The 19,898-nt window shown below is 38.9% G+C and overlaps 1 protein-coding gene across 1 annotated transcript in view; it reads right to left on the bottom strand.

Annotated features, from left to right (window-relative positions):
- COL4A1 (collagen type IV alpha 1 chain) overlaps positions 1–19,898 on the bottom strand; it is a 67,467-nt gene that overhangs the window by 23,760 nt on the left and 23,809 nt on the right. Inside the window, exons 13-32 of the mRNA XM_062514963.1 lie at positions 19,120–19,209; positions 18,518–18,553; positions 18,321–18,380; positions 16,142–16,186; positions 15,867–15,920; positions 15,354–15,395; positions 14,105–14,198; positions 13,423–13,458; positions 11,713–11,877; positions 9,801–9,896; positions 9,072–9,155; positions 8,283–8,353; positions 5,028–5,219; positions 4,010–4,178; positions 3,563–3,655; positions 3,356–3,460; positions 1,800–1,897; positions 1,344–1,494; positions 869–982; positions 310–477 (exon numbers count right to left, since the gene is read on the bottom strand). Of these exons, the coding sequence (XP_062370947.1) occupies positions 310–477; positions 869–982; positions 1,344–1,494; positions 1,800–1,897; positions 3,356–3,460; positions 3,563–3,655; positions 4,010–4,178; positions 5,028–5,219; positions 8,283–8,353; positions 9,072–9,155; positions 9,801–9,896; positions 11,713–11,877; positions 13,423–13,458; positions 14,105–14,198; positions 15,354–15,395; positions 15,867–15,920; positions 16,142–16,186; positions 18,321–18,380; positions 18,518–18,553; positions 19,120–19,209 (1,963 nt within the window). The remainder of the gene's footprint in view (positions 1–309; positions 478–868; positions 983–1,343; positions 1,495–1,799; positions 1,898–3,355; positions 3,461–3,562; positions 3,656–4,009; positions 4,179–5,027; positions 5,220–8,282; positions 8,354–9,071; positions 9,156–9,800; positions 9,897–11,712; positions 11,878–13,422; positions 13,459–14,104; positions 14,199–15,353; positions 15,396–15,866; positions 15,921–16,141; positions 16,187–18,320; positions 18,381–18,517; positions 18,554–19,119; positions 19,210–19,898) is intronic.

Genomic DNA, 19,898 nt, shown 5'->3' with positions numbered 1-19,898 from the left:
CCTATTACAGCAAACAATGCTGTCATTAACAAAGGCATTATTAAAACCATGATCTGTCACTAAAACTGTGCACAATAATCCCCTTTCATTATTACAGGAAAAAGGCTAGTTCCTTCAATCTGCTGGATTTGCTCCATGAAAGGACTTCAGCAGTAGTTCAGTTACATGTGCCCAGAGATGCTTTACTGACATCAGTCCATGTGTTTTCCCAAGCTTGGGCTCTTTGATCAATCAATTCCTAACCGAGTGTGCTACCACAGCTTAAAATAGTTGTCAAAGATGCTGATTTCTGAGGGACAAGGTGTTTACCTGCTGATCCTTTCAGTCCAACAGCCCCCTGTGGACCTGGCAGGCCAGGTAACCCCACTGAGCCTGGGACTCCTGGCTGGCCCGGGCTACCTTTATCCCCTTTCGGTCCTGGCATATCTAGACCTGGAACACCAGGGAAGCCCCTTTCCCCTTTTACTCCAGGAAATCCTAGGAAAAACAGAACATACAGGATTAGTCCTTAACATAAACAAGGAAAACCATTAAAAGCATTAATCACGTCTACCTGTGATTCATAAATTACATGGCATGGAAGATGAAGACTCAAAGGCAGACAGCAGAACCAGTCCTCATTTCCTAAGAGAGGCTTTGGACCTGTATCTATTACCCACCAAAGACCCAATGAGACCAATCCAAATGCCAGCAATCCTCTCAGGAGATCTCATCCTGCATTTTGGACCACATGGAGGAGTCCCACTAGCATGTCCCCCCATCTATTCCCATCAACCTCACACTGCAAAACGCTCTTAAGCAACACTTTTACCTGTGTCCTTATGTCAAAATTCTGCTCTTAAGCAGCACCATAGGATTCTCTGCTCACCTGGTGGTCCCTGGGGTCCTGGCTGCCCGGCGGGTCCTGGCAATCCTGGAGGGCCCAGCCCTGGTGCACCTGGAGGGCCCTGCAAGCCTTGGAGACCTGGGAGACCAGGGTCACCTGCAGGGAGATAGGAGAAATATGGACCAAGCATTCTCTGATGCTGTTTGACATCTTACTTGCTGAAGATGCTAGACAAGGTGCTTTGGAAGAATATGGCCAAGCAGACCTCATTCAGCTGCCAATACCTGGGCTTGGAAGAAGGGCTGCTCTTTGCTGCTAACGTTTGCTACTGGTGGGTAGTAGGAAAAAACAAGAAGGGAAAGGGGCAATGCCCTGAGATATCCTCAGCAATTCCCCAAGACATACCCAAGACTCCCCCAAGAGTAGAATATTTCAGTGATAAATAGACTTTTTGCTGCAGAAGAGTGACTTTAAAAAGAAATACCAATACAGAACTGTATTTTTCCAGTGATATTACCTCTGAAACCTTGCTGTCCAGGTATGCCCGGAAAGCCTTGCTCACCACGTAAACCAGGCAGCCCTGGATTTCCCTTTTCTCCAGGGATGCCAGCTGGGCCAGGGGGGCCTGGCAGCCCCTTAGGGCCAGGTAGACCTACACCAGGTTCACCCTAGCCAAAGAAACATAATAGATTAGGAATCAACACATCAAAACCAAGAAATAATTTATTAAATGTATTAAAATCATGCAATATGGGGCTAATGTATAGACCTCTATACATGACTTCAGGGGAAAGCCGTAACCCCTTTAAAAGTGTTAATGTCAAGCATTAATCCATCTACTCTGTCCCCTTGCATGCAGAGTGGGAAACATAAAATGAAAGGCAGTTTGGCCAACTTTTAAGTTGTTTTTCCCTCCACACATTCCTGTCAACATGGGGAGTCACAGAAAACAGTATCAGCAGCTGGTATCTACCTTTTGGCCTTGTAAACCTGGAACTCCTGGCAAACCATCCAGACCAGGGGTTCCTGGAGTTCCTGGCAGACCAGGTGAACCAGGCTGACCTTGGAAACCTATAAAATAAAGCAAAACAAAACAACAGTCACATCATTACTGTCTCTGTCTGTAAGTGACCTTTGCTGTTTCTTTAAACCTCTAAACTGAACTAGTCACAGGGACAGTGTTAAAAAAGATCTGGGTAGTCAAACTTCTAGGCATGCCAGGATGCAAATGTCCCAACAAAGATTCAAACACAGACTTTTGTGAAGGAGATGGCTTCTGATGAGAAGCAAACACCCAGAAGAAATAAATGATGAGTGTCTCCTCTTAAATAAACGGCCTTGTGGGTACATCTCCCATCTCCCATGTGAAAAACATCCTGCAAAACTGGGTTCCCAAAGTCTTCTTCAGAAAAGTAAACTTAATGTGTGGGGCATCAGACTGAGGGATGCACAACAAAGTCCACCTGTGAATCAACACCTTTTTTGCAGTATATGTCTTGTGACATATTCTATGTGTCCTGCTGTGGATTTTATACAGAAGGTTTCTATGCCAGAGCTAGCCCAGGAACTGCACACTGGGAATGCAAGAATTAATACCTACAAAATTCTGCAAATCCCTTAAAGATAGCACTCACTCAACATCAGAACACACACAAGAAATTCAGATGAAGCAAGCAGAAATCCAGGTTTTAGGCTAAGACCCAAGGATGTCATTGGGCAGAGCTAAGTTCATGGAAGGGTCCTTTGAAGAAATATATTTAATGTGTTATTTATTTCATCTGGCAGCAAAGTGCACACAGCAATTCTTTTCTAGATACAATGGGCCTTTTCTGTTCAGGTCCCAATGCAGTCTCAGAGGAACCAGATGTGGTGACAGAATAAAATATGCCCTTTCTCCTTATTAAATTTCTGACCCTCCCAGTTCATTGGTGTGTGGATCATAAGAAATAATAATGAAGACACAAAAGAACTTTGGCAATTGAGCTGGCTGCTGAAAGTTCAGTCATCTAGTTCTAAATGAGCAGCAGTACTGTGAAGTACATCTTCAAAGAATCCAAAGCATTTAGACTCACTCTAAGGTTCTTGCATACCCTGACAATGGCCATGCAGGGAAGACTATACCTATGCTGAATAAGCTGGAATTCTAACCAAGCCACTCTCAGCTGTCTGGGAACCAGCAGAGCTGTAAGCTCTGGCTCACAATTGTTGCAGTTATGTCAGCATATTATTTTGACCAACTACAACACACTTGTGTTTATCATCTCTCAGAAGGGTCATCTCAGCAACTTCAGTTGCTGCAATGTAAGATGCTGTACTATATCACTTTCTATTCTGGCAGTAGTTGTGGCACTGTCTGTAGGGGCACCACTGCACTACACAAAGCAAGTGTGCAGCTGAACTCTATTGAAAGAATGCTCACTGTGGGGCTGGTTGACTTTTGCAAGAGAGCTTCTTCAGCTGCATGACAGTGGAGGCCTCCATCCACTCTCCAGTTACACCAGCTTTGTTCGATGGATAGCTTTATCTTACCTTTGGGACCTGGAGGTCCAGGGAACCCTATACCTGGCTGCCCAACAGCACCTTTTTCTCCTGGTAGGCCAGGTCTACCTGGAAGCCCAGGATTCCCTTTGTCACCTTTGCAAAAAAATAAAAACAAGACAAATGTTAACACAAAGGCAAACTTCTGGGGAACACAACCATCCTGATAATCAGACAAAGATTAACAGACTGCCATACCTTGGGGTCCAGGAAAGCCAGGTGGCCCAGGAAGGCCATCTGCCCCAGGAGGTCCAGGGAGCGATATAGTTCGTCCTGCTTCACCCTTTGCTCCTGTAAATGTAAAATTGTACTTGAGTACAGGAACTGATGAAATAAAACAAGGAAGTTCTAGCTTGACAGCATTATCAGTTCATCCATACCATTACAAGTGACTTGTTATGAAGTTTGTTTGGTAGAAGATTCATAAAAACTAGGATGAACCTAAACCATTCCATTTAGCCTAGCAAATTCTTCAAGAAAACTGCCCTCAAAAATTTGCAATTAGACTGCTGAAAGTGAACACCGATTTAAATTAGAAAGTCTTTTTATTTCAGGCTTACATTCTGATGATCTTCTAGGCTGTACCATTTAATGGGCACCATTTTTTTTTTTTTTAGTATGTTTTCAAATACAATATAGCATTACCTGGAAGTCCTGGTAAACCTGGGGTTCCAGCAAAGCCTCTGTCTCCTTTTTCACCAGGTAATCCTGCAGCACCTATGCCAGGAGGGCCAGGAAAACCTCTTTCACCACGCACTCCAGGGAATCCAGGCTGGCCAGGGGGACCACGTTCTCCTTTCAAGCCAGCTGTACCCTAATTTTTGGAAAGTATAAGTGTACTTCTTGCCTGGCTGGCAAGACAGAACATATCATCCTCTCTGAATATTTTGCAATGGGGATTTAGCACAGGTATCTGTAATGTTGAAGAAAGTGGATTTTTTCTACTGAGTTCAATGGAAATAGAACTAGGTTCCATGTGGAATAGCACATGGAAATCACATCTAGCAATCAGCTAACTAATATGTAGGCCATGTTTCCAGTAGAGGATCTGGGAGCAGAGGTGAGTTCCACATTCAGCTCCATATCCACATCAGCTGAGTTCTATCTGTGCAAGATTTTCAAGCATTTGTTTCCACAAGAAGAGAAATATGCTAGAACAGACTTGAATCTTGTCTTCACAATTTCTACTTGGATAACTGCATTTGTTCAATCATCTCCAAATATCAGCTAAACCATTCACACTAGTTCACACTATCAAGTTGTGAGAAAGGCAGAAAGGAAAAAAACTACTGTCCGTGTCTGAACCTTGTCTCTATAGTCCTGAAAGTAACAAGTCATGCTGAATGCATTTGAGTCAGATCACTTTTTTACATGACACCTAAAAAAAATGGTCTGAAAAACCTAGCTCTAAAATAGTCTGTTGTTGAAGAACTGTCTTCCTCACTACTTCCAGTGAAAATGGAATCACCTTCTGAGGAAGAATGTACTACCCAAGGTAAGGAATAGATGTGGAAAAATGAATGAGGCCAATAAGCAAACATAAAGCATGTATAGGGCACAAAACATGTGAATTCTGATCTGAGAGACAGAATGTATAACATGGTAAGTAAACATAAATAAGCACACAGTAGGACAATATGTAAACATAACAAAACAAACATACCGCCACTCCTTTTGGACCCTGGGGACCTGGAAATCCATCTTTTCCTGGTCTTCCTTCTCTTCCAGGAATGCCTGGTTGTCCTGGGAAACCAGGATCTCCCTTTTCGCCTTTCAGGATAGAATCGTAAGTAAAATCTCCAGGTTCTCCTTTTGCCCCGGGGCTGCCCATAAGCCCTGGAGTGCCAGGGGGGCCCTGAAATTTCATAAATTCAGATGTCATCAGATGCCCTACAAACCCTTCAATTGATACAACAGAAAGCAAACCTCCAGAAACTAAAGTGTAAATCCAAATCAAAGGAACCACCAAGTCATTGAGTGAGGAGGTCAAGTGAGAATATTTTCTAAGACACAGCAGTTCTGGAAGCAGAAAGCTTCTCCATTGGGTAGCTTATTCATGACATTTAGTGGATGTGTTCCTTCATTATTTATATTAATTTATTTTGAAGAGCTGACACTATCAGTTGGCAATATCAGAATACTATGCACTTGCTCAGAAAATAGTTTTGTAACCTCTTCTGGAACTCGTACACATACAGGATTTTGAGAATTTCAATTTTTCCCCTACATATTTTCTAGGACTTGAATGAATGTTTCTTACAGGAACAGTCTGTATAATTTCTAGTGACTCAGAGCTACTCATTAGGGTAGTAAAACACAAACTTCATGGGCAATGTCCACTAAGTACAGCTCATATGTGCTCTCTACTTCAACCTGAACCAGAACATGGTTAATGGTAATCTTTTCATTAGTGTTGGAGTGTTCTGAATCAGACTCTGATGTTCTGGCACAGCTGTACACAATGTCAGCTTGCAAGGCTGGCCTCTATGTAGTTTTTCCAAGTTAAATTATACACTGGATAACCACCTGGCTGAACTTTGTGGAGCAAAACAAGCTTAAAAGCATTCGGAACAGCAGCCAATCCTTGTCTGATTAAAGACATGAATAGCACTTATGAGGCAATAAAAGTAAAATATAAAGGTGTGGCAAAACAGGTGCCAAGAACAAATGCCAGACAACAAAAAGCTTAAATATATTGGAATGTCTTTCATTTCTTTCCCACTGTTTCTTTCATGGATCCCATTGATATACTACATTCAGTCACTGGGTAATGCAATTTATTGTGGTGATGATAGATAAAGAATTCATCTTAGTCAACTTTCATTGGCTGAACTCAGGCAACAAAGCTTCCTTTATACTCCAGGGACCATAAACAGTTTCCTTGAGTAATGAATTCATACAAGTGGTTTGTTTTTTTTATTTCTGAAGGTACCTCTATCTCACCACTGGTGACAGAGGGAGCTTGAATAACACCAGTGTGTGATAAAACCAGTGCACAGGAATGCCACTGAGAAGTTACATTGCCAGAAAGCATCAGCTGTAAGGAAACAGGCAGCATTAGGAAGAAGAGGTCTGGGAAAACTCAGTCTACTCACACTAGGAATGGTGTCAAAACCCAGGTTATGCTACAGGAACATGTTTGCTGAGGTAGGTTTTCACAAAAAACTTCAGTGTCCATAGGGGCACTTAAATGGACTCTGACAAGGTCAAATGTAGTTGTGGTAGTACACTGCTCCTCTATGAGTAATCTGTGTTACATTTTAGACAAGTGTTACACTTATGTCTGCTCTGCTTCTGGCCTTAATGAGCCATGTTGTGCTGCCTCAACATAATTTACAAGTAATCTTATTTGGTTGCTACTCCTCTTTCACAGCTTTCCTTTATTTCCTCAAAAGTATTTAACTTTCCTATTTACTAATTGTGTTCTACAGAACATACTGCAGACAGTCTGCAAAATCTTCCTTAACAACCTGGATGCAGCACTTGAAGGAATACTAAGTCAATTTGCCAGTGACAATAAATTGGGACAAGCTGTCAGCTGCCTTGAGGGAAAAAAAGACCCTGCAGAGAGACCTCAACAAATCAGAGATGGGCAATCACCAGCCCAAGGGCAAGTGCCAGATTCTGCACCTGAATCAGAGAGATGGGGCAATCCTGAATTGTGTGGATAGACCAGAAAACAAGAGGCTGCACAGTGCCATGGAAAGGGACCTGGGGGCTGTGGTCAGTGGCAAGTTGAACATGAGCCAGCAGAGCCCTGGCAGCCAGGAGAGCCAACCCTGTCCTGGGGACATCAGGGACAGCATGGCCAGCTGGGCAAGGGAGGGGATTGTCCTGCTCTGCTCTGAGCTGGGGTGACCTCCCCCTGAATACTGGTTTTGGTGCCACAGTATAAAAGACATTAAACTACTGGGGAGTATCCAGAGGAAGGCCACAAGGAGGGTGGATTCTGCAGGGGAAGCTTTATGAGGAATGGCTTATGTCACTTGATTTGTTCTGGATAGAGAAACTGAGGGGAGACCTCACATCAGTCTACATCTTCCTCATGAGGGGATGAGGAGGGGCAGGCACTGATCTCTTCACTCTTGTGAACAGTGACAGGACTTGAGGAAATAGCATGAAGCTGAGTCAGAGGAGGCTTAGGCTGGATATCAGGAAAAGGTTTTACATCCAGAGGGTGGCTGAGCACTGGAACAGGCTCCCCAGGGAAGTGGTCACAACAACAGCCTGACAGAGCTCAAGAAGCATTTGGACAAGCCTCTCAGACAGATGTTGCGATGTTTGGGATGTTCTTCACAGGACCAGGAGTTGGACCCAATGATCCTGATGAGCCCCTTCCAACTCAGCATTTTTTCTTATTCTATGATTCAAAATGCATCAAAACTGCCACAGTGTGCAGCATGCTAACGAGATTGCTTACACTACACTAGATGGCACTGTCTCTCTCTCAGTATATTCGCACTCAACAGCAAAGCATTATTGGAACAATTCACGAGAAGGTCAGGGAATGCTTGCATCTGTTTCCTGAGAAATCCTACTCCTTACCCAGCTCCACTGCTTAGCTTGCTCAGGCAGAAGGTCATGTGTCCCACTGAGTTCTTATGATGGATAAACTCAGAAGTATAACCAATATCTGGCAGCTCTTTTTTAGCTCTTACAGTTCAAACCTACTACTTCCTACTTTATATTATTAGGCATAGTTAATCCTAATTTTATCATACTAGCGCACTGTTTGGGGTTTTTTTTGTTTTTGTTTTTTGGGTTTTTTGTTCGTTTGGGGTTTTTGTTTTTTTGTTTTATTTTGTTTGTTTGTTTGTTTGTTTTTTAAACAGAACTGTTACACAACCACACTGATCATCACTTTTTTTTTAATCACGTGCCTAGCAGGACATGTAGTATTTGGCAAGGCAATACTTACAGGCACCCCTGGAAGGCCATCAAGTCCAGGTAAGCCTCTGTCACCCTTAAAACCTGCTTGTCCTGGAAAACCTTTTCAGAGAGACAAAAATATGGCTTAATTTATTACATGCTTTCACAAATAGCTCATTGTATGTGAATTCTTTGTGATTCCCTTTAAAGTGTCCCATTCCATTCCCAGTAATACCAGCATAATGCTGCTAAAGCCAGTGAACCTGTCTTGATTCATGCACTTGTGTTGCATGCCTGCATTCATAAACTTGGAAGTTGATGATTCATTTGATTTAGGAATGAATTGAACAATTCATGTAACCAGTGCAGAACCAAAACTGACTAAACCACATTCACTTTTCTGAACAGCACTAGAACAAACATTAGGTATAATATCATTTTTTTGCATATGGCACTACTCTCATATGGTAGCAAAAAATAATTTTATTTGTGGGCCACAGAATTTAATGCTGCAATTGGAAATAAATGTATGGGTCGCTGTCAAGCTTGGGCACGTAGCAAACAGTTCCCACATTATTTCTCACTGTGAAAATATTTGGGCCAAAACTGGCAAAGATCCCTCACTGTGGCCAGTTTCTGCTTCACTGGTAATTCTGGTTGATTGTATTGGAAATTTAGAATCAGGCCAAAAATAGGAACATGCCACCTTCCTTTCATTAGTCCTTTCATTAGTTTCACAAACATTAGTGGGATTGAATGTAGTTAATTTTATTATATATGCTGCAATTTTTACAATTTAGCCTACATAGCTCATTCTTGGGTAATTAAGGAGTTTTACCTGCTGGGCCTGGTGGCCCTTGTGGTCCTGGAAGTCCAGGAGGTCCTACTTTATCACATAAGGCACAGGCCTCACCTTTGTCACCTGAAAAAAGAAAACAAAGCACATGAATAACAACAATAAGATTCAAGACAACTGCAAGCAGGTGGATTCAGAGCAAATGTCATTTGAATATTTAAATAAATTGCTACTTCTCTTTTCTTAAACACCTCCAGATATGGTGACTCCATCATCTCCCTGGGCAGCCCATTCAATGCCCAATCACGTTTTCTGTGAAGAACTTCTTCATAACGTCCAACCTAAGGTTGTTTATAGGTGTTCAAACTTTATCTTCAATTATACTCATGGCAATGACACATAAACTATTTTCCTTCTCAACTCATCTGCCCCTCTTTAATTCTGCATATCAGAATTCACACCCTGAATTGGCTAGAACAGCTCAGTTTACACTGCATAGAGCTATACTCAACTCTTGCTGCTCCTCTTGCAGTCCTGGGCCATCCTTTATCACTTCCCAGCAATGAGCAGGCCAAGAGAAGTTTGTATCACACAGTTCAATACACAATATCCTTCTTTACTCACCAGAGAGTCAAGAAACAGCTTCTATGTCCATGAACTATTTAACTAACTTTAAATACACTTTCTCTGGATCCAGCCTAATGTGCTCAGCCTCTTTATATACCCAAGCTCCAGGCTACTAAGTATTAGAATACAAAAAAATATGATTACCTTTCTCTCCCATCTCTCCTGGAAATCCATCTCTTCCTGGAAGTCCAGGACTACCTGGTGCACCAGGTTCTCCCTGCTGGCACTGATCAATTCCATCTGAAATGAAATTGCAATAAAGAATATTGTTTTGACAAGTGCAAGTTTCCATTATAGAGTTGCATTTATATCATACCTGAAATGTTACCTATGAAAAGTGGTAAGTCAGGATAGCATTTTATTCCTTTATTGAATTTACTTGGAAAAATTTAACTGGGATTCTGTATTCTTATTCCATATACACTGCTTAAGAACCCCTGGGAATTACAGTGAAAAGACAGGCTCTGCCATAATAAGGTTACAAGCAATTTCAACATAAAATCTATTTTCATTTCAAGTTTTGGCTTGGAAAAGTATCATGGGTGAAAAACTGATGTTTTGACCCTGAAGAGAATGGAAAGTATTGATGTTCTGAAGAAATTCATTAAGAATGTTTTTTTTGTACCCTGACTTCTCTTTTCAAGATTTTAGGAAACTTTATAGGTAGAGCAGCTTGTCAACATCTATTTAACTTCTTCACACTGATCAAGCTTCCTGAAAACAACAAACCTCGTATGTTAGGATCTGAAATAGGTAAAAAATGAGAATATTTATCAGAATATTTATCAATATAACATGACATCATTTTGGCCAAAGCCAGTAGTCAAAATGCTAATGTGAAGTTTGGAAAACAAGTTAAATGAAAAAGAATTGCTTCCCAATATACCTGAAGAAAGCTAAAGAAGTATCTGGGGAAAGAGCAGAATTAAGCAATGACAATAATTTGTATGAAAAATAGGAGTTGCTTCTTTTTGTAGGAAAATATAAGATTTAGACACTTAATCCCATATTCTACATGCTTTTGCACCACTTCATTGGCAAACACAGCAACAACCAGACATCTTCCTGCTTTTGAACAAAGTATCTTTGGTTTAAGAATTCCATAGGAAAAAATGTTTCTTTCAACAGCTTTAAAGGACCTTAACTATTGTAATAAGGGTATCATTCCTGACGTTGAAATGATAATTTAACTTACAATATCAGCATCACCTATAGCAAAAGTTTTCTGTCAGAGTTAAAACATTAGTTGGAAAGAACTATTTAGCATGGACCACTTCCATATGCACCTGGTTATTGCTGCATTGCAGAGCAAAATCATTTTTCTCTTTAAAATTCCTTTATTGCAATCTAATAAAATGTGTGTACTGTTGTTATTATTACTACTGATGTTATTATATACTTGTCACATCATTACTGGCTTTTCACTTACTCCATAAAGCATGTTTTTACCCTGATCTAGTAGGTGGCATCCCTGCCTGTGTTGGGGGCTTGGAACCAGATGAACTTTAAGGTTTCTCCCAACCCAACCCTTTCTATGACCCCATTCTTCTCTAAGATAATTTTATTTTAAAATAAAAACTTCTGGCAAACTCACACTGTGGCTCTCACACCTCTTCAATCTGTTTTACTGACTGGTACTGCAGACTTGTAAATCATTACACTGAACAGCTATCTTTATCCTGAGAATGGTATTAGTATCTGCTACTCTTTTAATTGAAAATATACAAATATAACTACATTGGCACAATAGGACACAGAACAAATTAATGTGAATTAAGAGCAACCATTTGGTTAAATTCTAATAATTCACAATGAATTTTGTAGAAATTTTAAAAGTATTTATTTAGCAAAGAATCCTTGTCCTTTCCCAGTAAGGAAATAAGCGGCTTCCTGCACTGTGCAACAGCTTTTACTTGGTTCATCAACAACTCAGATATGTTTCTTTCATGATACAGCTACATCCTGATAATAACTTTTATAATCTTGTCTCTTTTTTCTTTTTTTAAATGTGCATTATGAGTCTTCAATGTGAAAAGCAACCAAGGGCTTTACCCACCTGCTTTTCCTGGAGGTCCTGGTGGGCCAGGCAACCCGGGGGGGCCCGGGAAACCATCTCTTCCAGGTATTCCAGGTGAAGGGAATCCTGGAGAACCCTTTTCACCTTTTTCACCTCTCTCTCCAGGGACACCAGGTGATCCTACCCTCTCTGGAATTGGTCGACCTTTGGACAGAGTAAAACATACATGTAAAAATGACAAGTGAAAAGACAGCAACATTATTGACACATTAACTTACACAGGGCTTTAGAGAGAAATGGAGAAATATTAGTGCAAAAGAAAAAAGGGACTTTTTTTTTAATTATTGGCGATTTATAAAAAAATGAGTTTGTATACTCACTGCAGCTGAGAGAAACTCACTTCTGTTAGGTCCCTAGACAAACACACCTCATCTGTATCAAGTGCTTTTCTGAGATTTAGTTGGACATACTTTTGCTGGGTAATGAATAGTGGCAACACTGGAATTAACTTAGCTATTCCATCTAGAAACTATTACACACTTCCTTACCTCATAACCAACCAAATCTAAAACACACCTAGAAAGGGTCTGATAACTATGTCTGATAACTTCAATAAATAAGTACTCATCAGTGCTAGCAGATACAAGGAATGCTAAAACCAAAATGGTTTTTAAGACTAATAAGTGAAAAACAGCCAAGAAAGAGAAGCAGTTAAACAACTACCAAACACCCTATTTAAAACCCCCCTTCACCTATTTGTACAGTCACACAGGTTTTCATATTTTAGTGACTTCTTTCAGTTCACAGGTCATCACTATACTTGACCACTAAAACATTTTGTGTCATCTGCAACACTGCAGGAAGATATGGAAGTCACACAAAGCTCAATTTCTGTAGGGTTATTACAGGCTAGGAGCTATCGTTACAGCCTGTGGTACATAACATCTTTTCCTCAGCCTGTGAAAAATTTCCTGGAAACTATCTGACCCTGGCTGACATTAATTTCGTGTTTAGCTCACTGCCAAGATAGAAAAGGAAAGCAAGGAAGGTAATGGTAGTATCACTGTAGGATGTGTTAAGTGTCAGGCCTCCACAGAAGAGTTGCCTAATTCTTAAAAAGCAAATACTATGCTGTAGGTCAAACACAAGTACATGTACTTATATACATAAAAGCAGTGTTACCATGGATGTGAAGATGGTAAGGCTCTGAAAAAGGCAACATTTGGTAGGCAAATGAAATACTTTATTAGACCAAGTGACATAGTCAAAAAATCAGGAAGCTTCAGGAATTTCTTTGATCAAGTAAGTATTATTTCTTCCTACAAACTACATTTTATTATACTCATACAAACACACACAGAGCTGAAGTGAGAGCAAGACAAAGATCTACATCTGAGCATACACACTCAGGTAGAGGTGCACACTCAGACATTCACATTTAACAACTCTTCTTGCCTGATGGAGTCACACTCTCTGGGCTGTCTCTGACAGACCGCGCACTACATTTTCAATTTCAGCAGAATATTATCAGAGCAGAACAGAAGGAACAAGGCTGGATCACATCAGAGACATGAGAAAAGCAATCTAGAGGAAGGGTCTGAGGGGATGGTTGGACCTCTGGAGAAGTCAGTGCTTGGGTGTTCAGAAAGTCAGGCAGTAACTGAAAGCAGTTAAGGAGAACATCCCTCAGGACTGTTCACCCAAGAACACATGACAAATGTGAAAAAATTAGCAGCCATAATTTCATACCTGGAAGTCCTGGGATTCCTTGTGCACCAGGGAAGCCTTTAGAAAGAGAAGGTTTCAATTAGGCAATGAATTCTGCAATGCCAGTGAAAGTGAACTTTTAGGAGATATAACTGAAATTCACATTCATGCATATTCTGAATCAAATTTGAAGTTAAATAATCTATATGTATCTTCAAGAAATACATTGAGAGAAAAGGTCCTGCTGTGTGCCAACTTCCCAGTGATTTTTCACTGTAAGAGGTCTGTAAGAGGGGAAATGGCAAGGGAAATGCTTGATTTTCTCTGTTTCCTGAAGACTTTTTTTAAAATATGCAAGCCAATCTTACAATAAAAGAATTACCTACTGACTTATACAAAAGAGTCTCAAGATTCTCTGCATTAATTACCCTCCTTACGTTCATGTTGATTTCCATACTTCTTATATAATCTCACTGAATTATTTAACTGCTATAAAACCTGATCCCAGTTTATCATTTTTCATCTATAACTGAAAGTTATGCTGAGAACCGGAAATGTCCTACAAGCTACTACAACATATAACCTGAAAGCAATTAAATAACTGGAACATCACATGGTCATATAGAGCTCCTGAGCACAGAAAGTACAGTTTTAATTTCCTTTAGCAAGGAAACTAAAAGTATAATTCAATTAAAAAGACAAGACAACATACATACATACATACCTTTTTCACCTTTTTGACCTTTCAGTCCAGGCAAACCTGAAACTCCAGGGTCTCCTTTTTCACCAAAGGTATCTACTGGTCCAGCATCTATCATCTAAATCACAGCACAAAGACCAGAAACATAAAACTGAGACATCATACCTCCCCAACATTCATCTGATGGTACAGAGGCCATTTTAGTTTTATTGACAATTTTCAGCAGTTTTGATTATACCTGCAACTTCAGCAAGTGAGAGGCTTGTAGCTGCTGAGGAATTACCAGAGAAAATAAATATTTCTTATTCTACCCAAATGCCTTCATATCAATTACAGGATTAAGTGGAGAGCTTTTACAGCATCTTCCTTAAAAATGAATGATGCCAGAAAACCTTAACATGGTCTAAGCACTGATCCATTAGGTTTGTATTACTTTTATTTTAAAATATTATGCCCTGGCCCATTTTGCTAACATCGATCTGAGCTCAATATATATGATGCTAATATTTACAATAAAATATTCAGGAATTATTTTCCAGAATACAATTAGCAGATTGGTAATTTGTTCCCATAATTGGGAAGCAGAACCACCAATCATCTATTTGTTCCTGACTAACTCCATTTTGGATTTGAAGTGTTAAAAAAATTATAAATTGCTCCCCTGGTTTCTTCTTGTGTATAAGGACCAATTTCTGCTCAGGGGCTCACTGGACATCGTTCAGCAAGTGGTGAGCAATTGCACTGGGCATCACTTGTCTTCCTCAGGTTTTATTCCTCTCTCTCATTATCTCCCTTTTCTTCATGATTATTACTACTACTACTGCTACTACTAACTTTTTTTTATTAATAAATTGTTCTTATCTCATGAATTTCACTTTTTTCCAATTCTCCTTCCCATCCCATGTTGAGTGAGTGAGCAGCTGTCTGGTGCTTAGTTCTCAGCTGGGGTTAAACCACAACTGTGAAACTGACAGATTGACTCTTCTGAACTGGCTTTTAAATACTGTGTAGTGATTAGCAATGCTTATAATATTCATAGTCCAAACCACTTGAAATTCAAATCCTTTGAGGGTTCCTTTCCCAAATTTCAAACATACTTTAAAGAACTGCACCCAACTATTGCTTCCATTAAGGAAAAATATGGACATGACTGAAGAGAACAAGGTCAGACTATACATAGCATCTCTTTTCCTTAATTGTCTGAGGACTTTGACTTTCACTAAATTCACTTTCATTTTAAATTTAAAACTAAATACAAATTTATTTTACTTACTCTTCCTGGAGGTCCTGGATAACCTCGCTCCCCTTTGTCACCCTAAATCAAAACAGAATTTATGTTTTAAATCCAGATCTGATTTTTTTGCCAACAAAATCAAAGTTCCTCAGTGAATGAACACTTCAATAAGACTCAAACAACATCCACATGGTAAGTACCTGGAATGCTGTAATATGCAGCAGTACTAATTAGCTGGCAAGCCCATACTGGTTTGCATTATTTGAAGAGAAACTGGAGGTTTTGGGGAAGTATACTTGTACCTATGCTGGCTGGACAAAGAGATGGTGAAAATAAAGCCTGCATTAATCAACACAGATAAGAGATCTAAACTGGGGATACCTACACTACCTTCATTTTGACTTCTCCTAGTCTGTGAATGATGACATACAGCTTAGCAACATTCAATTAATATTGCTTTATGTGCATTCATTGCTTTAATGCAATCAGTGAACACACTACAAAAGCTATTAACTTATTATGAGTGAAGGGAAACAAAATGCTACTACTCACCTTTGTGCCAGGCTCCCCAGGTCGTCCTGGAACCCCAAACCCTCCAGGCAAACCCTGTGTGTAGAAGACAGTGAAACCAGAAGAGACAAATATAGGTGGATCTTAGCTGTGGCAGCAGCAAAGTTTAAGAATTTTAGAAGTCACAAATTTACTGAAAGCAACAACTTCAAATAAACAATTCAGAAGGCTAGAAGATATCAACTATCTATAATACAGACAGTTGTTCTTTGTTTTGAATGTAAGAAACAGTAGTGGAAATTGAGTAAAATACATACAGGTTCTCCTTTCAGTCCTGGTTCACCATCTTTTCCAGGCTTTCCCTGTAAAACAACAAGTTCCACTCTGCTTTAACAGACAACCACATACATACAATTTCTAAACACAATGGGTGGAATACTGGAACAAAATTGTCACTATTGCAGTGCATTAATCAAAGTGCACTAATGCAGCTAACAGAGCTGAGGGCACAAATGGTGAATATGTCTAGTGCTTGTATTACCCAACACCCTCCAAGATGCCAAATTAAATAAAATCCTGCAAATCCATTCCCAGATTCAGAAACAACATAGATTTCCCTGCTACAGAGTCTTTAAGACAAAATATATCTGCAGCACAGGAAACTGGAACCAGATCCATCTTTTTCTTTCACAACAATCCCTTTCTATATATACACTCGTCAGCTTCAAAAGACATTTATGCATAGATATTCAGTGGCTCAGTTTCACCAGAAGGCTTGGAGAGTGCCCCTGTATCAGATTGTGTGGCAATATAGTGGTAAATTCACACTGAAATTCAAATCATAAGGCAGGTGATACACTAGAAGTCAAAATTCCCTCCTCCAGATTAAAATTACAACTATTAGACCATTGTGTTAACCTACAGAGGGGATAAGATTCCCTTGAATTAGTCAACAAATACATAATAAATTCTTAAGATGGACAAACCTACTTTCCAGCATTTTCCCTTCCTCTTCCTCTGTAGCATAAAAAGACTGGGACTTCAGCTTGTAGCCTAATCCATTGGAGGCTGCCTTCCATTTGATGTCCCAGTGCTTAGATTGTATGTGTAGCATAAGCAATATGAATTTGTCCCATAAACCCAAGGGAATGCAGATACATAATGCACAAAGTAACAGTGCATGTAATTCAATCTAAAACATAATCCCATCAGTTTAAGTCCAAAAATTTTGTCTTAAACAAAGCAATCAAAACATCAAAATGACAGAACAAACATGATCCACCACCACCACTGAGGTATGCAGGTATGGTCTCTTATAATGAAGGGTGAAAAGTAATTTTTAATGATTGATTAAAACTATGATTTGCAAAGTCAATAGCGTCTTCAAATATAGACTGTGATTAGAATTAATAATATGGTTTATTTTCATCAAACTAGAATATCAGATTTCAACATCTGTTCATCTTTCAAGGCTTAGCTTAATTTCAGAAGTAGCTATGATTTCCTGAACAACTATATATAAAATAACTTAGAAACTTTGTTTCAGGGAACTCTGCAGAAACTGAAAACTACTTTTGATAAATTCACATGTTCTGGTTTCCTCAAAAAGTTCCAAGCCAAGGTATCTCCATTCCTCCAGCTTCAAGGCCTCATATACAATAAGAGTAAAAATACATTTATGATAGAAAAGATAATCCCATAACTTCACTGAAAAGTTAATAGAACATCTGAGATCAAAGCACAGTAGAAAGGGAGATTTTCCCTTTTTCAGAATGAATTAAAATCAAATGCCTGTAGATGAGCTGGGCCTAAAAGTTTATGAAGACCCACACCTTGAAAAACTTAGAATTACTTAGAATGCTTTAGATACATTTGGATGTAGAAAAAAGTACAATTTCGCTACCTGCTCAGCTATGAAAGATACAGCATGACTCATGGAGAAGTTCTATGAATGAGACTATGATTTAGGTCATATTAGACAAATGTAACAGACTTTACAGCCTCAGGCATCTACAGCCAGGCTAGACACCAGCAAACAAAAGTATTTCAGTCACCTCAATCTTTTGTTCCATTCAGTGTCTTTGTATGAAACTTTACCTTCAGGCTAAGCAGGCTTATGTTGTTGATTGCACATGAAGAGTATTTGAAATAAATTCAACATGTTCCACTTAGCTAAAGTCACTTGTACAGAGCAATTTTTTTTTTTTTGTGCTTTTATTCTTCCATTCTGGAATGATTTAATCTTTTCTTCAATTTGAATTAATGGGAGTTTTGCCTTCACCTTCAGCACTGCAAGCTACTGTTAATTATCTGAAATTTTACTTACTAACATTACTGCATGTTACTACTACCTTGACTGTACACCTGTCCTACAGCAAAACTTGCTTGTTTAAAACAAAAAAATTGCTGTTTAACTAATGGTTATGAAGTTTAATTAGCTAATGGAAACAATACAATAACTGCAATTATGGTATTGATAAAATTGGGTATACTTACACGTGGACCAGGCTTCCCAGGTTCACCCTTGTCTCCTTTGAAACCTGAACCTGGCAATCCCTGGAAAATAAATATTCATCAGATTAAAAATACTGCCAAAGTAAATTTTCTTTTATCTAACATGTGTAAAGATATTCAGTGCCATTATCAGAGTCTTTGCAATTTTTATAGTAGTAAAGAAGTAACTCAGTACTCACTGGGATTCCCTGTTCGCCCTTTTCACCTGGATCACCCTAATGAAATTATTAAAACAATGTAAATTAGTAAATAAAAACTTAACCATTATTCATTTAGGTTGTAAATAATTCTTCATTTCAGCAAAAGTACATTTAATCTAGCTCTCAATTTCAAGAATTATGCCTAATAGTATGATGTGGAAGAATTTCGACAAATGTCAAATGTGAATCCATTAAGCTAGTTTATTTTACATTTAGTATATATTGCTTCATCTGCTTAATTCAGTAACTGAAAAAATCATTAGCACTAACATTTCACGAATTTGCATATGAAAAGTTGAGAATATGTTACTTAAACTTTCAGAATAATTTTACAATATCCTTATCAATTCTCCTTCCTTGGAAAGTCATCTGCTGCTTACCTTAGTTATGCAATTATTGATCTATCACATATTTTTAGAGAGACTTATAGAATGAAAATTAAAATTTATCCATGAGGTAAAAACAGGTAAAAATTTTTGAAAAATTTGCTCTTGGTGACTTTGTATTTTTCCTGTTTCACTTTAATTTGCTAATTCCTATGATTATACTTTAATGAAAAGTTTAATAATTTAACATCTCACCTTTTCTCCCTTTATGATTTCACTCCCTTTTTCTTTCATATGAGGTGCTGGTCCTGGGGGTCCTGGAGGGCCCCTTACCCCTTGTTCACCCTGTCAGTAGTAAATCCAGAATTGTCCATTGAAAGCAGAATGATGCTGAGATCAAATATGGCTAAGACCAGTAACATTAAAGAGAACTACTACTAGCTTTTAAAAATATATCTATTTAAAAATATAGGTGGAGATTTATATCTAAAAATAAAGATGAAGATTGATTAATACCATATACCACAAACACATCTGAATAATTACAGCAATAGTACCAAAGTTTTACAGTGCCTCCTTCAGGAGGAAGCAAATTAAGAGGAAAGTGGTCAGGTACAGAAATTCAATGACTAAAGGAAAACGTAAAACCCGAAGTTTGCAATGCTCCAAAAGCTTTTTAGAAGTCCCTAAAGGCCAACTTAGGGTACCTGTGGACGACTTTTTAGCATGCATGTGTCCATTGCAGGGTCAGAGCCTCATCTCCTTCTGTAGTGCAAAAGCTCTATCTTTAACAGTAAAACACCTCTGAAAAGACTCCATAAATTTCTGTCAAGCAGTAATGCACAGTAATACTATTTATCTTTTGCTAAAGACAAACCCGATGAGTCCAGGAAATCTCCACACACTTCTATGTCATAATCTCCAGTATTTTTCAATAAATTTCATGAGAACAAATTAATTTCAACAACATGTCATGTTGCAAAAAATTCTATCCATTAGGAATATTGACTCAAAACCTATTAATAAGGTGATGG

Source organism: Cinclus cinclus, chromosome 2 (assembly GCF_963662255.1).
Source record: "Cinclus cinclus chromosome 2, bCinCin1.1, whole genome shotgun sequence".
Classification (NCBI taxonomy): Eukaryota; Metazoa; Chordata; class Aves; order Passeriformes; family Cinclidae; genus Cinclus; species Cinclus cinclus.
This window is presented reverse-complemented; position numbering and strand designations above follow the sequence as displayed.